The sequence below is a fragment of the Fusarium phalaenopsidis genome, assembly GCF_050370095.1.
Source record: "Fusarium phalaenopsidis strain FUZ10S chromosome Unknown contig_32302, whole genome shotgun sequence".
NCBI classification, from domain to species: Eukaryota; Fungi; Ascomycota; class Sordariomycetes; order Hypocreales; family Nectriaceae; genus Fusarium; species Fusarium phalaenopsidis.
Genome location: NW_028145405.1, coordinates 1867875 through 1881991, shown reverse-complemented (window position 1 = coordinate 1881991; position 14117 = coordinate 1867875). Strand labels below are relative to the sequence as shown.

At 54.3% G+C, this 14117-nt stretch overlaps 6 protein-coding genes across 6 annotated transcripts; 2 read left to right on the top strand and 4 right to left on the bottom strand.

Moving 5' to 3' along the window:
* Positions 1–1797: 1797 nt before the first annotated feature.
* LRP88_07954 (Alpha/Beta hydrolase protein) lies at positions 1798–3012 on the bottom strand (the record flags this gene model as incomplete). The annotated part of the gene is made up of 1 exon (XM_083244466.1): positions 1798–3012. One exon carries the CDS (start codon positions 3010–3012, stop codon positions 1798–1800), a length of 1215 nt encoding a protein of 404 aa, XP_083098960.1.
* Positions 3013–3921: 909 nt separating this feature from the next.
* Positions 3922–4481, bottom strand: LRP88_07953 (uncharacterized protein; the record flags this gene model as incomplete). The annotated part of the gene is made up of 2 exons (XM_083244465.1): positions 3922–4060; positions 4111–4481. The coding sequence occupies 2 exons, from the start codon at positions 4479–4481 to the stop codon at positions 3922–3924; spliced, it is 510 nt and encodes a 169-aa protein (XP_083098959.1).
* A 1184-nt stretch (positions 4482–5665) lies between these two features.
* On the top strand, positions 5666–6363 carry LRP88_07952 (60S ribosomal protein eL36; the record flags this gene model as incomplete). Its single annotated transcript, XM_083244464.1, has 4 exons — positions 5666–5722; positions 5857–5957; positions 6148–6229; positions 6283–6363. The coding sequence occupies 4 exons, from the start codon at positions 5666–5668 to the stop codon at positions 6361–6363; spliced, it is 321 nt and encodes a 106-aa protein (XP_083098958.1).
* Positions 6364–6821: 458 nt separating this feature from the next.
* LRP88_07951 (uncharacterized protein) lies at positions 6822–8417 on the bottom strand (the record flags this gene model as incomplete). The annotated part of the gene is made up of 2 exons (XM_083244463.1): positions 6822–8223; positions 8281–8417. 2 exons carry the CDS (start codon positions 8415–8417, stop codon positions 6822–6824), a joined length of 1539 nt encoding a protein of 512 aa, XP_083098957.1.
* A 989-nt stretch (positions 8418–9406) lies between these two features.
* Positions 9407–10223, top strand: LRP88_07950 (proteasome core particle subunit beta 3; the record flags this gene model as incomplete). Its single annotated transcript, XM_083244462.1, has 4 exons — positions 9407–9409; positions 9476–9494; positions 9550–10001; positions 10080–10223. The coding sequence occupies 4 exons, from the start codon at positions 9407–9409 to the stop codon at positions 10221–10223; spliced, it is 618 nt and encodes a 205-aa protein (XP_083098956.1).
* A 356-nt stretch (positions 10224–10579) lies between these two features.
* On the bottom strand, positions 10580–13765 carry LRP88_07949 (calcium-transporting ATPase; the record flags this gene model as incomplete). Its single annotated transcript, XM_083244461.1, has 4 exons — positions 10580–10670; positions 10727–13353; positions 13420–13577; positions 13648–13765. The coding sequence occupies 4 exons, from the start codon at positions 13763–13765 to the stop codon at positions 10580–10582; spliced, it is 2994 nt and encodes a 997-aa protein (XP_083098955.1).
* Positions 13766–14117: the final 352 nt, after the last annotated feature.

Genomic DNA, 14117 nt, shown 5'->3' with positions numbered 1-14117 from the left:
GAGGGCCAACCAGTCAACAACACTGTCCACTTCTGGTCTCGTCGCTTGGACGACTCGTCTTGATGATTGGAAACCACATCGAGACCGAGGTCGTTCGGTCATTGCTCGCAGCTTCAAGTCCAGGCATCGAGACGGGATTCGCTCGCTCACGATGCTAGCACGCCCTGACAGCGGCTACTAGATATCCGCCCTTATTTTTCTCAAGATTGCTCTGCACTGCACCGCATCAAATCTCGAGATCTGCCCATCTCGCTCTCAACCATCCCTGCTGGCGTGTTTATTAACATTGGATGATTTGATTGCCCTTCCCTTCCCTTGCAACCCCGCCCAGGCCTGGTTGCCTGCCACACGTCTCGCTCGACACGTTTGTCCTTGGCCGGGAAAATCCACGAACCTGGATGCGGGAACTGTGCGTTGCTGGACCACTGGCCGACATCCTGGCCTCCCATCGTTTCGCCTGCCTCTGTTCTCGTCCGTTTCAAGAGACTCTGGAGCCAGACTATAGTCGCGCATCTGTCAACTAGTCGCCTTCCATTGGACGCTACTCTCTTTCATCTGGAACGGCCGAGAGTATTCCTCTGGGTTCGCATCTTTTGCCTCTATCCCACCCATGTTGCCTCCGCCTGCCAACAGAACAGAAACGGTTTCGTTTCCTTTCTCTCTGTCCCCACAGACCCATCTGCAATCATCCGGAGCCACGTTCCACGACGGCCGCAGAAACCGGTTTCGCCTCATCCAGCTCAGACGTGTCTCTCTGCTTCTCGCTGCTCATACCCTCCGACTTGCCCCCGTGGCAACCCAAAAGCTCATCTCCCCAAAACACGCCTATTCAAGGCATAACAACGTTCCCGGGTGCTTTTCGGTCCTGACAGGCTAGACGTCGGGACCCTTATCATGGTATGGCCTAGAACTTTGACACAACCCCAGCCCAGCCCAGCTCATGTTCCTTTGGTGGAGCTCTCCGCTCGGTCTAGCCCGCCGGGCGTGGCCGGGGAGTCCAAGTGGGCAGCCAGGCCGAGTTGTGAGTTGGCATTCGGGGACTCGCAGGGTTCCGAACACGGGCCCATGATGCCATCTTCCGACCTACATGTACATGCGATGCCGTGAGGGCGAGGGCGAGGGCGGTAGGTGCTCGCTCAAGTAAATCCCTCTCCGCTCATCTGGAAAATCTCTATCCTGTGTACCGTCTCCAAGACTGACTTTGACTGGCCTTTGCAAGTGGACATCCCTAGACAACTTGACGATACCCTTGAGAGTTGAGGTTGTTCAACATAGACCCACTGCCAATGGATGAGCTTATCTCGCTCACCGAGTGACAAGGTTTCCATAACCCCCATGTCCTTTCTGAGAGAGATTCATGCGGTGAAAGGAAGCCAGTCGTTAGCATGAACGATGTTGAGGTCTATCTGAAGCTCGTGTAGCCAAGAGTTGCACGACGAGACGTAAGCTAGGAGATGAGGGTGTTTTTCGACTTCTCTGAAGACCCAGTTGTCAACTCATTCTCTATTCCCTTGATTCAACCCTCCTATTTTCTCAACCTTGCGGTGTAGACTACCTTTCCCCGCTTGCGAGTCAAGGGTGATGGAAAATTCCACTTCAGCCAAGAGTCTCTTGCAGAATATCTGGAAATTCTCCGATTGTCCCGTTGCCCTCCGGTCCCAACAGCACTTGACCACCAACGACAGTTGTATCGTTGTGACAACATCAATTAAGACTATATGATACATGATAGATCAGAGACTTTTTGAATACTATGAATAAACGCCTAGAAACTCCCCCAATGATGACTCAAGAATGCTAGAGCTCCTCCGTATCTGGACCTTGGTATGGCCCTCTACCCCAGTCCGCAGGATCGCCTCCCGGCGCGCAAAGCCCCAGTCTCCAGAAATAGTCCCGGTGGGCAAAGAGGAGCTGCCACAGCTTGAATCTTGAGGGGAAGCCTTCCGCCTGCACCGACTTTTCCGAATCCGCCGGGACGCTTCTGGTGTGGAGCAGGCGGCGCAAAGCCGACCAGACAGAATCGTCTGCCCCGGCAATACATGCTGGATCGTTGTCTCCCACGCAGAGTTGGATGTCGGCTTCGGAGGGAGAGAGTTGCTGTTTGGAGATGTATACCTCGCCCGCGTGTGACTTGTAGCCCCATTCGCCCAGGGGGAGTAGAGGGACGGGATCTTCTTTGTGAGTTACCCGTCTGTAGTCGCGTTCTTCAAGATTCTCGCGGCCGTCTAGTTGGAAGACCTCGTCTACAAAACGAGCGAGCCCGTCATTCCCAACTCGAGGCTCGCCAAACGTTGTAGCGATCACATCGTCCCAGCCCAGGGACACCTTGAGCTCCAGCGCCGCAAGACAGGCAACGGCGCCTCCAAGGCTATGTCCGACGAGTTGAATCGGGTATGATGGATACTGAGTCTTTAACTGCCGGAGCTGCGGGAGGACAAGACGCCTAGCGTTCTTCCAAGAGTCGAGGAAGCCCATGTGTACAGTGCAGTTGGTACACTCATGTTCTGGCTTCGCGGGGGGCTCTTCGTCACCGTCGCCGGGAGACGGATATGGCACGTACTCTTGCGGCACAGTGCTCAAGTCGACTATGGTGTTTGTGATGCTGTAAGTGCCCCGGAATGCTACCACGATAGCGGGCTGGCCTGCAGTGTAGGCATCGCTATCCTGTCGCTGTCGCACGCCATGGTCGACAGCTATGTAGCCGCAGCTGTCGCCGAGAAGAGGGCCAGTGTTCCATGTGGTGACGAGGGACAAGCTTGGGAAGTCGCTGCAGCGGGACACGCACTCAAAGGGCTTCCTGACGCCAGTGGTGCCGATACAGTAGGAAATGTCGACAAGGCGAGAGAGGCGCTCTAGTGTTGCAAAGAGAGATACTGATATGCTTCTGGGTGTGGCTGTTTGCGAAGTCGCAGCAGGGCCGTGCTGAGGTGGTATCTGAAGGGCGAGGACCAGGGTTGTGATGGTGAGCTGCAAGGCAAAGAGCCTCGTAGAGGCGATAGATTTCAGCCGCATGGTGAATTGAGGTGAATGACGAGTCGAGCCGCAGCAGAGTAAAAGGTGGCGCTGCGTTCACTCGGGCATGTCGAGTGTCGAGGTTTGAAGCCCAGTAGGTAGGCAGTCAAGATTGGATGACGGCGCGTTTCCCAGAGATAGGCCTATTCTCAGCAGAGGCTCGTTGAAAGCTGAGATAGAGGAGAGATGCAGGCCGCCTTTTGTTGGGGAGGGCGAAGCTCGAGGCTGGGCCCCAATGGAATGACGATCTAGATCAAGTGAGGTAACTTTCAAGGTCCAGACGGGACATGCCAGTGCCAGTGCCAGGCCTCAAGATCAGGTCTCAATTGTCCAAGGTCCCGTGAGGGCGTTGACTCGTTGAGGTCATATGGCAGACGTCGGACAAGAGGTACTTGGCCCGGGGCGGCGAATGCGAGCGGCCGAGGAGGTACCCTCCGTCCCTGGTCTTGACAAACGGAGGAGAGAAGACTGGTCTGGCCCTGCCTGGGGTGCATGATTTCAGCGGCTGGGAGATGATTTGAGCTGCTGTGAGTGGCTGGGAGGCACCTGCACTACCCCAGATTTCCAATGGATCCACTCTTTCCTAGCGCGTGGACAGCATCTGGAGCTGACGGTCTCTTCTCTTTCGCTCAACTGTCATTCACAGGCTTGTTCTGGTCATCAACAGTGGTTTGTGATGGAGATTTCTCTTGTGAGTTCTATTATTAAGTTGGTGAATCTATCGAGTCTCATACTGAACTGGCCAGTAAGACTGTTACTGGCGCTTCTTTCTCCCATGTGTTGTTTGTCCCGTCTGTTCCACTCTCATGCTCCCTTCTAACAATTTTATGCGTTGTACAAATGACACCGTCACTCGCCCTCTTGAACAAACATGAGATCACGAGATCTCAACTCTCGGAGCACATCGGCTTAAGACGGCGGTGTCTTCCTCACAGGGTTGAGGCTGGTGAACAATGCCCGATGGTCCGTCGAGTTGCTTGTACAGCTGCCTGATCTCCCGCACTTGAGCGAGATTATGGCACTGCCGCCGGCCTCCCATTGCGCAGTTCTATGTCCAGAGTTAGCACTCGATACAGGGTTCAAAGAGACATTACTTACCCGTCAGAGCCATCGCAAACCTTCTCCATCATCCAGAGCTTCTGGTCGTCGTCGTCCCATAGGAACTCGACAGCAGCGTTGTCACACGCGTACCGCGGAGAACCCGGGCTGCTGACGACCTTGGACGACGAGTTCTTGTGGCATGGCGTCTTGACCTTGGTATCCTCGTCCTCAAAGTTAAAGTCAAAGGCCGAGAGCGTTTTGCCGCCGTCCTTGGACTGCCCCTTGAAGTTGAGGATGTGGTAGGCGTCGGGGAGCACGCACGAGTTGGTCTCGTCGGCTTCTAGAAGAACGAGGCCTGGCGGGACGGTGTAAGCGTGGGCTGCCCAGGTCGTTGGCAGGGCGGAGAGGATGAGAAGTCCGAGATGCATGGTTGGTAAGGGAGTTGTATGTCAGTGGCTATGAAGTATTTGGATGGAGGGGCGGGAAGATCGTGATAGCGGCTCAAGTGAGATGGATGGAATGATACGGCAGAGAGAAAGTTGCGAGTCAAGACGAGGTCAATTATAAGTTTGCCGGACTCACAATATGGAGACAACGACGTCAGTCTCCCCTAACCTTACCGAACACGCGGCCGTGGAAACACGAAAACCGGGCCAGAGTTTACTGGTAAACTCGCGCCGTCAAGCAAATGCCCCTCGCCGATCCCGCTGCAACCGCCAGGAGTAACAGTTCCAGATGTCCACTCGTGAAAGGGACGGGATCGGAGGCGAGGATCCGAGGGAAGACCGGCGATGCAGTCATTGGCTGCCGATCCCGTTTCATGTCGTCGGAGGATTGACGTGTATGTACGTCCATGCGCCGACGACAGTAAATGACAACGGATAGATATTCTTGGACTCTCGCGCGAGGTTGTTCCCGTCTTGTGAGACAGGAATAGAAACGTGATTGATAATGCAAGCGGGTTTGCCTGTGTACCGAGGCCTCCTTTCAAGAGTGTTTGGTCATCCCTGGTTTCACTCGAGATTGTAATGGACACTGAACCTTGAGGGCTAGAGTGTAGATCGTAATGTGCGCATGATTCTTGCATTATCCCTTATGCTGATGGTTCACAGCCACCTTTTTAACGGAAGAGGATGGATGTTTTGGAGATACTGTCACGGGCATTGCGGCTGTTTCTTCGTGTTCGCTGGGCTTGTCAATTTGAGAACAGAGAGAGGCTGTAGAGAGGACAGGTAGTTCGGTTCAGCCTGGCATGAGGAAGTTTGCCTCAATAAAGCCAGATATTGAGAAATCGTGGAGGTGCCTACAAAGGCAACTCATCTCACCACGAATAAGTGTGCTGAACATCAACATCAACAATCTGAAGCAAACTCGGCCTGGCTGCCATCATGAGATCCACCTCATGAGCTGAGCTGTGGTCCTCTTGTTATGTGGGTCAAAGGCGCATCTCGACCACGCACAAAACCTCGAACCCTCCAGCACGTGACCCACAAGCGGAAAATAATCCACCCCAGTCTTTCGCACAACCACCAAAACTTTTTTTTCGCGAGATCCCCTCCTTCTTCCCTCCTTCTCGACAACCACCCTCAGCCTCACTAACCCATCCAGCACAATGGCCGCTGAAGCCCCCGCGAGAACCGGTCTGGCCGTCGGCCTCAACAAGGGCCACGTACGTCGTCTCCCTGTCACAGTCTCACCTCGTGGAGGATCTCTGCTGCTTCGCCACGGATGAGAGAGTGTCGACTTCTCCCCGAAATAGCAGACGATGGACGCTGACATTTTGCGCCTTTTGCGGATCTACAGAAAACCACCCCCCGTGTCGTCAAGCCCCGTGTCTCCCGGACCAAGGGTCACCTGAGCAAGCGCACCGCTTTCGTCCGTGAGGTCGTCAAGGAGGTTGCTGGGTAAGTCACTTTTTCTTTGAGGATATGATGGAAGAGGATTGGGATCAGAGGATGCAAGAGGGGGATGGACGGGAGAGGCGTTGTTCTGCAATTGGGAAGAATTTCCATTGGACTCTGTCTCTGCCCTGTCTTGGCGATTGGAAACTGGCTCTCTACCTCACGCGACAGCTTGCTAACCACCTCCTCACAGTCTTGCCCCCTACGAGCGCCGAGTCATTGAGTTGCTCCGAAACAGCAAGGACAAGCGTGCCCGTAAGCTCGCCAAGAAGAGAGTACGTCGACCCGACACATACAACACTAGACTCAAACTAACACATGACAACAGCTCGGTACCTTCGGCCGTGCCAAGAAGAAGGTCGACGAGCTCCAGCGCGTCATCGCCGAGGCTCGCCGCGCGGGTCACTAAATCGTCTAATCTGATTTTTGGGAATCTGGCACCAAAGGGGTTCGCATGGATTGGCGTGGTCACGATTTGATCGATTAAAAAATGAAACGGCTTTGATGCTCCGTGGCAGGGATTTAGCTGCGGCTCACCGGAATACCAATACTCTGAAGACATTTTATGGCGTTATGACAATGCCATGCTCCCTATCTACTGCAACGTGACTGTATGCTTTCTCTTGTGACGCTTTGTTCCATGGGCCCAAATATGTACAACTGTATCGCTGTAGCATGGATCAATCCCCAGTAGAATGGCTCGACAAAGTCAATGACTGGATCAGAGCAGTCTAGCAGAGACAGTAGAGATACAATACGCTTGGGGTTTCGTCCAACCAAACATAAAAATAATGTTAACCAACGCCGCCTGTGACCCTTGAATGCATGCCATCAAGACTACTTCTTCCAATAACTCTCAAACACCGTCTATTTCTTTCCCAGCTTCAGCCACTTGGGTATCTTCTTGGCGATCTTGTCTCCCGTTCCTTCGCCAGCCTCAGCTCTTGATGGCCGAGCCACGGCCGGCCCATCGTCCTTACTATCTGGAGCCTCTACGGGCTCAGGTATCTTGACTTGCTGTCCCTGTTGTGCAACATTGGCTTTGAGGAAGGGCTGCTTTCGCACAGCTGGAGGTACAGCGTCATCCCACACCAAGTTGATGAGGATGCGTCCTGTCAGCTTGTAGGACTTGATGAGCTCATTGCCGGGATTGGAGTTGTCCTTAATAACAGTCTTGGTCCCTGGGAGAACCAAGTGGAAGGGCTGGCCATCGTGGGCCATGACATGTCGGACAGCGTCGTAGAGGAAGCGGCCCGTGTCGGCTGGGCCAACCTGCCAGTCACTGCTGGTGTTATCCGGAAAACGGACCTTGACGAGGACGAATTTGATAGCAGCGATCTTGGCCGCCTCGGCCGCGGCCTTGTCCTCGAGTTCTCGATCCGAGAGTAGTCGCCTGTTTCTCGAGTCCTCCTGCAGGCGGGCCTGGTGAAGCTGAGCATGAGCAATGGTGGGAGTGAAGTCGGCCTCGCTGGATGGGGCGAGAGCTGCCGCAGGAGTTGAGCCTGAAGGTGCAAGGAAGACGTTCACAGGCTCTAGAGGATCTCTTTGCTGGGAGGATTCCACATCCATCTTGTCCTCTTCTGCAGGTTTATCGTCTGCGGCGCTGGTTTCCTCTTGCTGGTTACGACTCGAGTCCTGTTCTGGTTCCGGGTTGTGGTCTGCCATGGGAGTGTCTTCGGTCTCCTGGGGTTGAGGTTCTGCCTCCTTTGATGTCTCTGCTGTTTCCTTTTCATTTCCCACGGCCCCTGATGCCTCTGGCTCTTTAGCCTCCTCTTCTGTTTCCTTGAAGTACTCGCTTATCTCGGACATGGCATCGAACAAGGTCTGATCCGTCTTCCGATAGGTCAACCTAATAAGAACATTGCCAGAGTTGTATCCAAGCTGCGACAATGTCTTTTGAAAGTCGGCAAACGAAGATAGCTCACGACCCATAATGTTGAGAACGGGAATCTCGTAGTATAGTTGTCCACCACCGCTTCCTGTGCCGCTGGACGTCTGGGCGACACCACGGGCGGTGATGTTGATGTTCTTGCCATTGCTCGCCTTGCCGCTCTCGAACTGGCGTAGCACCTTCCAGATGGTGAGGTCGCTGGGGAACTTCTGGATCAACCGGCCGCCTGGGATTTCGCGACCTTCGGGGGGCGGGACTTGGAGGCCGACTTGGATGGCGGAGGGTGTTTTGGATTTGAGGACGAGCTCGAGCTTTGCGCCGGGGATGAGACCAGAGGTGCGGAAGGGGACAGATAGGTCCACCTGCTTTTGGCGGTGTCTAGGAGGAGACATGATCAGTATGGCCTCGAAGGAGGAGCGAAACAAGTGAACTCACTTAACAAGATACTTGTCGCTAGAGAGGCCGAGCTTCCTGCAGGCCTCCTCCAGGACATCGGTCAAGTACGTGCCAGGGGTGACTTTGACCGTCGCCCGCCGCAGGTCGGTGGCTATCACCACGACGTGGGAGGCCATGGTCTAAAGAGAGGCTTGGGCTGAAGGAGTAGAGGTTGATAATAGAGGTCTATTGTTCGAGGTCGAGGGCGCGGGGAGAGTTGAGCTTTAGCTGCCAGGCGGTGATGTAAGCAGTTAGTAGAGAGCAAAGGCCAGAGTACTGGCGGGGTACGTGCAGTCTGGGGAGCACAACCGCCTAGGCAGCTGAGCCAGGCAACCACGGGTGATGTATTGGACTATTTCTACGAGGAAGGGTTGAGGGGAGGGTTCGATTTTGTTCGATTGTATGGATGGACAGTTGACTGGAAGCTTCTATCACTACAGTACAGTACAGGTGTGTCAATCGCCTTGGTGTTGGGGATGCCCGCTGTAACCTCTGCCGCTAGCAGGGAACGGGAGCTATCAGTGAGGTTACAGCCATGGATAGGTACTGATTGAGTCGTGTATACAAATGGGCATATGTTCGTAGTTGACGGACTTGATTGACGCAAATGAATCATATACATCATTTTTTATACGTACAAGATATAAAATCAACTTGAATGCTTAAACAAGTGCCTATTCAATCCTTTCTGGAACTTCAAGTTGTCTTGTCGCTGCGTTGAGTGAGAGACATTACATAAGCCACAGTTGAGCCTCAGCGCCACATCTCCCAGGCTGCCCCAGCCAACGTGGATTTTCCTGGCCGCGCCAGACGTGTTTGCCTTGCAGCCAGCCAGCCAGCCCAGCCTGGCAAGTGTGTGCAGTACGTACCTTAGTTACGCCTTGAAGCTCTGGGGGAGCTTCAACCATCTGCTCTCGCAACTCCATCAACTCGACGTCGACGATACAACCGGAACCGCGAAATACGCTAGCACCTGTAATTAGCGACTTTTCAGGCCTGCAAAGTCCTCCGAGGAATCTGTTCTTGCGTTCTCTCTGACAAGACCGTCGTGATTGACGCTGCCTTGTCCTGTTGACTTGTCCGACCTCGCATCTCCCATCCATCATCTACAGCGTCAGAAGCCACCATGGTACGTCAATATCGATTGCTCGAACCTCTATCTGTCCCATCAAGCTAACCATAATGCTCCCGTCAGTCGTCTCCCTTCTCGATAAGTTCGTCCATCTCGCCCGCCCTCGAAAGCTCACCCAACTAACCCTCCCCTCCCAGACGGCGGCGCCTGCGTCGCCATGGTCGGCAAGGACTGTGTCGCCATCGCCTGCGATCTCCGCCTCGGTCTCCAGGCCCTCACCGTCTCCAACAACTTCCCCAAGATCTTCCAGTACGGCGACGTCTTCCTCGGCCTGACCGGCCTGGCCACCGACGTCAACACCGTCAGCGACCTCTTCCGCTACAAGACCAACATGTACCGCCTGCGTGAGGAGCGCGCCATCGCCCCCCGCACCTTTGCCAACCTCGTCTCGTCGTCCCTCTACGAGCGCCGCTTCGGTCCCTACTTTGTCTCTCCCGTCGTCGCCGGCCTCGACCCCAAGACCGGCAAGCCATTCATCTGCGGCTTCGACAGCATCGGCTGCATCGACTTTGCCAAGGACTTTATCGTCTCGGGAACCGCTTCAGAGCAGCTCTTTGGCATGTGTGAGGGTCTCTGGGAGCCTGATATGGTGCGTATCACGATGGGGACATGTTCCTCGACGAACACTGGCCGTATGCCACGAAACAATGCTAACACCGCTTCTTAGGAACCCGATGCCCTCTTCGAGACCATCTCCCAGTCGCTGCTCAACGCCGTTGACCGTGACGCTCTATCCGGTTGGGGCGCACACGTTTACATTATTGAGAAGGACAAGGTCACCAAGCGATTACTAAAGGGCCGACAGGATTAGAGCGGCGTTTTCAGAAAGGAAAGGCCTGGGAATGTAGAGCGGGGGGCAGAATGGTGGTTCATGTATCTTGTATGAATAGATACTCGGTCGATACAACCGCTGGGTAATGAGTGCATCAGCACGCCGAGCAAGCAAGCAGCCACTGGTCCTCCTGTGCAGGCGTCGCTGTGTTATATGGCCGTGCATGCACCTGGATGAATCGTTGCCTATAATCCGAGTTTACGAATTTCTTTATCAGAGGCCATTACGGCCATCTATGTCTATCTCAGCTTTTTCGAGCTGTTACCATATGGTACACGCAGATTCTAGTCAACTTCTAGCCTGAGCCAGATCCCCAATCTCTACTGTATCCTTCTCTATTGCTCCTTCTTTTCCTTGAGAGACGTGTCGGTTGTCGTCTGCACAAAGAACTGTCGCTCAACGGCCTTGAGCACTTCATCAAGGAGTCTGGAGATGGTCAGCAACTATTGTGAGACTTGAAGCGGGAGCAGATATCAACTTACATAACGGGGGCACTGATGATAATGACCGCCTTCCACTCCATCACGTTCAGGGGGAGAATAGAGAACAGTGACTGGAGGAAGGGGACGTAGAGGAGAGCAAAGTGCAGGGCCATGGACAAGGCAATGGCATACACAAGCATCATGTTCTTCCACAGAGGAAGAGTAAGAAGAGACTCGCTCGACGACAGAGCGTTCATGGCGTTGAACATCTCAATGACGACCAGGATCGACAGGGAAACGGTCGACGCGGCCTTGGCCATGTCGTCGGAGAACATCTGGCACCCAATCTCGGGGAAGTCGGCAGAGCAGTGGTGGAAGCGAGACAGCTGGCGGAAGGTAATTTGAGGACCCTCGGGGTTATACATGAACCACCAAGCGTATCCCGCAACCGTAGCGAGACCGACATAGGTGCCGATGATGAGATACCGGCAGAAGAGCCATCCGCCAATCAGGGCTTCGTCTCGCTTGCGAGGTCGGCGCTTCATGATGTCGTTGTCGGGAGGGTTGAAGGACAGGGCCGTGGCGGGAAGACCATCGGTGACCAGGTTAACCCACAGAAGCTGGACGGGAACAAGAGCCTCAGGCATGCCGAGAGCAGCCGTCAGGAAGATGGAAACCACCTCGCCAATGTTGGAAGAGATCAGGTAGCGGATGAACTGCTGGGTGTTGTTGTAGATGGAGCGGCCTTCCTCAATGGCAACCTCGATAGTGGCAAAGTTGCTGTCAGCGAGGACCATGTCGGCAGCCAGCTTAGAGACATCAGTTCCGGAGCCCATGGCAACACCAATGTCAGCCTTCTTGAGAGCAGGGGCGTCGTTGACACCATCACCAGTCATGGCAACAACCTCACCCAGGGACTGAAGCAGGTCAACGAGACGCGACTTGTGACCAGGCTCCACACGAGAGAATAGAGATGCCCGCTTAGCTGCCTCAAGCTGCTCATTGGGAGAAAGCTGATCAAACTCGCGGCCAGTGTAGCTCTTTCCAGTGAGGTCCTCGTGTTGGGTGAAGACGCCAATCTGTCGGCAGATACTCTCGGCAGTGTTGCGGTTGTCTCCAGTGATGACAATGACACGAATACCGGCATCCTTGCATCGCTGGATAGCGCGAGGAACCTCCTCTCGAGGAGGATCAAGCATACCGACAAGTCCAAGGAAGGTCATGTTCTGCTCAAGCTGGGCGTACTGTTCGGTGGTTGTAGCGGACTGAAGAAGAGGAGTCTCGGGGACATTGTCGATGCTGGCCAAGGCAATAACTCGGAGGCCATTGTTACCATATCGCACAACTTCGCTCATCAAACGCTCATACACCTTCTTGCTAAGAGGCGCCTTGTTGCCACCAGGTCCAAGAAGAGTTTGTGTGCAGCGTTCGATGACAGACTCAGGAGCGCCCTTGACCAGGAGTTTCTTCTCGTTGCCGTTGCGAACCAAGACTGACATGCTCTTTCGATCACGGGAGAATTCATACGTAGCAAGCCGGGGCAACGTCTTTTCGTATACCGAGCTGGCGTAGTGAACGCAGTCCTCAGGGCGAGTATCAGCCGGGGCGCAAGGTCCAATCTTCTCAACCAAAACTCTCAGAGCACCCTCAGTGGGTTCACCGACGCTCGTAAAGGTGGCAGTCCGGGAATCATAGGCAAGCTGGGCATCGTTGCAAATAGCGGCAACCTCGGTCATTTGACGAAGAGTGGCAGATGAGTTGTGGAGGTCATGGACAACCTCACCGTTCGACTTGATGGCTCCTCGAGGGGCAAAGGTAGTGCCCTCAACATCCAACTCGGTAAGATCGCTGCCGTCCTCGTTGAGGTATACAACCTTGTTGACGCTCATCTGGTTAGTGGTCAGAGTACCAGTCTTGTCGGAGCAGATGACGCTGCAGCTTCCCAGGGTCTCGACAGAAGGAAGACTTCGAACCACGGCGTTCTTAGCGGCCATCTTTCTGGTTCCAAGAGCGAGGCAGGTGGTGATGACGACAGCAAGACCCTCAGGGATAGCAGCAACACCAAGAGAAACAGCAATCTTCAAGTAGTAGATGGCGCCCTTGGTCCAGCTTCCGTGGCTGGGGTCGTTGAAGTTGGGGATGTTGATAAGCCAGACCAGAATGCAAATGACGGTAATGACCTTGGCCAGGTTGTCGCCAAAGTCGTTGAGCTTCTGCTTCAAGGGAGTCGGCTCCGAGATCTGAGCAGTGATGCTCTCGTGAATATCTCCGATAGCGGTGTTGGGGCCCGTCAGAACAACTACAGCTCTCGCGCGACCAGTGACAACGGTAGTTCCAGAGAACAGCATGTTTGTCTGATCCTGCAAAACAGCCTTTTCGTCTCCGACAACGGTACTGGCGCGCTTTCCGACACTCTCGCTCTCTCCGGTGAGGACAGCCTGATCAACAGCGAAACTATTGCTCTCGATGGCGACAACTCGGCAGTCGGCGGGAATACGGTCGCCAATGGACACGGTGACAATGTCACCAGGAACCAGCTCGTCGGCCTTGACTCGGGAAACATGACCACCATTTCGCACCACATTGGCCTCGTTGGCCGAGTATTCTTGCAAGGCAGCGATGGCCTTTTCCGCGCTGCTCTCTTGAGAGACTCCGACGACGCCATTGAGAATGAGGATAGTGAGAATCTGAGAGTATCAAGCTGGTTAGCGCCATGTCCAAGGCAATATCAGAGATCTTGGTGGAGGACTCACAACTACGGGATCAACGAAGGCGCTCCAACCCTCTTCCTGGTCAAAGAGGGCCAAGATGAAGGAGACGGCAGCAGAACCCAATAGAATAATAACAAGCTGATCTTTGAATTGTTCGAGGATAAGCTCCCACAGAGGGGTCGGGGGTTCATCTGGAATAGCTGCACAAAAGTTAGATTACAGTCGAGGCCGGTAGCGGGGCTGTCGCGGGGGGCCAAGAGGTCAACGTACAGTTGCGCCCATGTTTCTTGCGAAGTTCATCAACTTGCGCGTCGCTCAAACCATTGGTCTGATTGACGTCAAAGTTGGCGAGGACATCGTCGACAGGGCGGGCGAAGGCGCTCTCCATGGTTGCAGGCAGCGCGCGAGGCGAGCGCACGAGACGAGGCTTCACGGAGATGGGCGAGCAGATGTCTAGCGGTTTGCGACAAAGGAGAGAACTCGATGGGGGTTGGGGGACGAGGCTCTAGAGCGAAAGACGAGGAAAAAGAAGAAGCAGAAAGAAAAGAACCACCGAAGAAGTCTAGTCAAGGAAAATGAGAGAAAAGACACGAGGCAGTACCGGAGGTAATCACGGGCGTGTCATGGCAATGGATGGAACCTAAGGGTAGATTTGTCACGACGGGAAAGGCAAAGACAAGGCAAGGCGATCGAGAAAGGACCCACGCACGTGGCAACCACCAAGTACCTCACGAATGGAA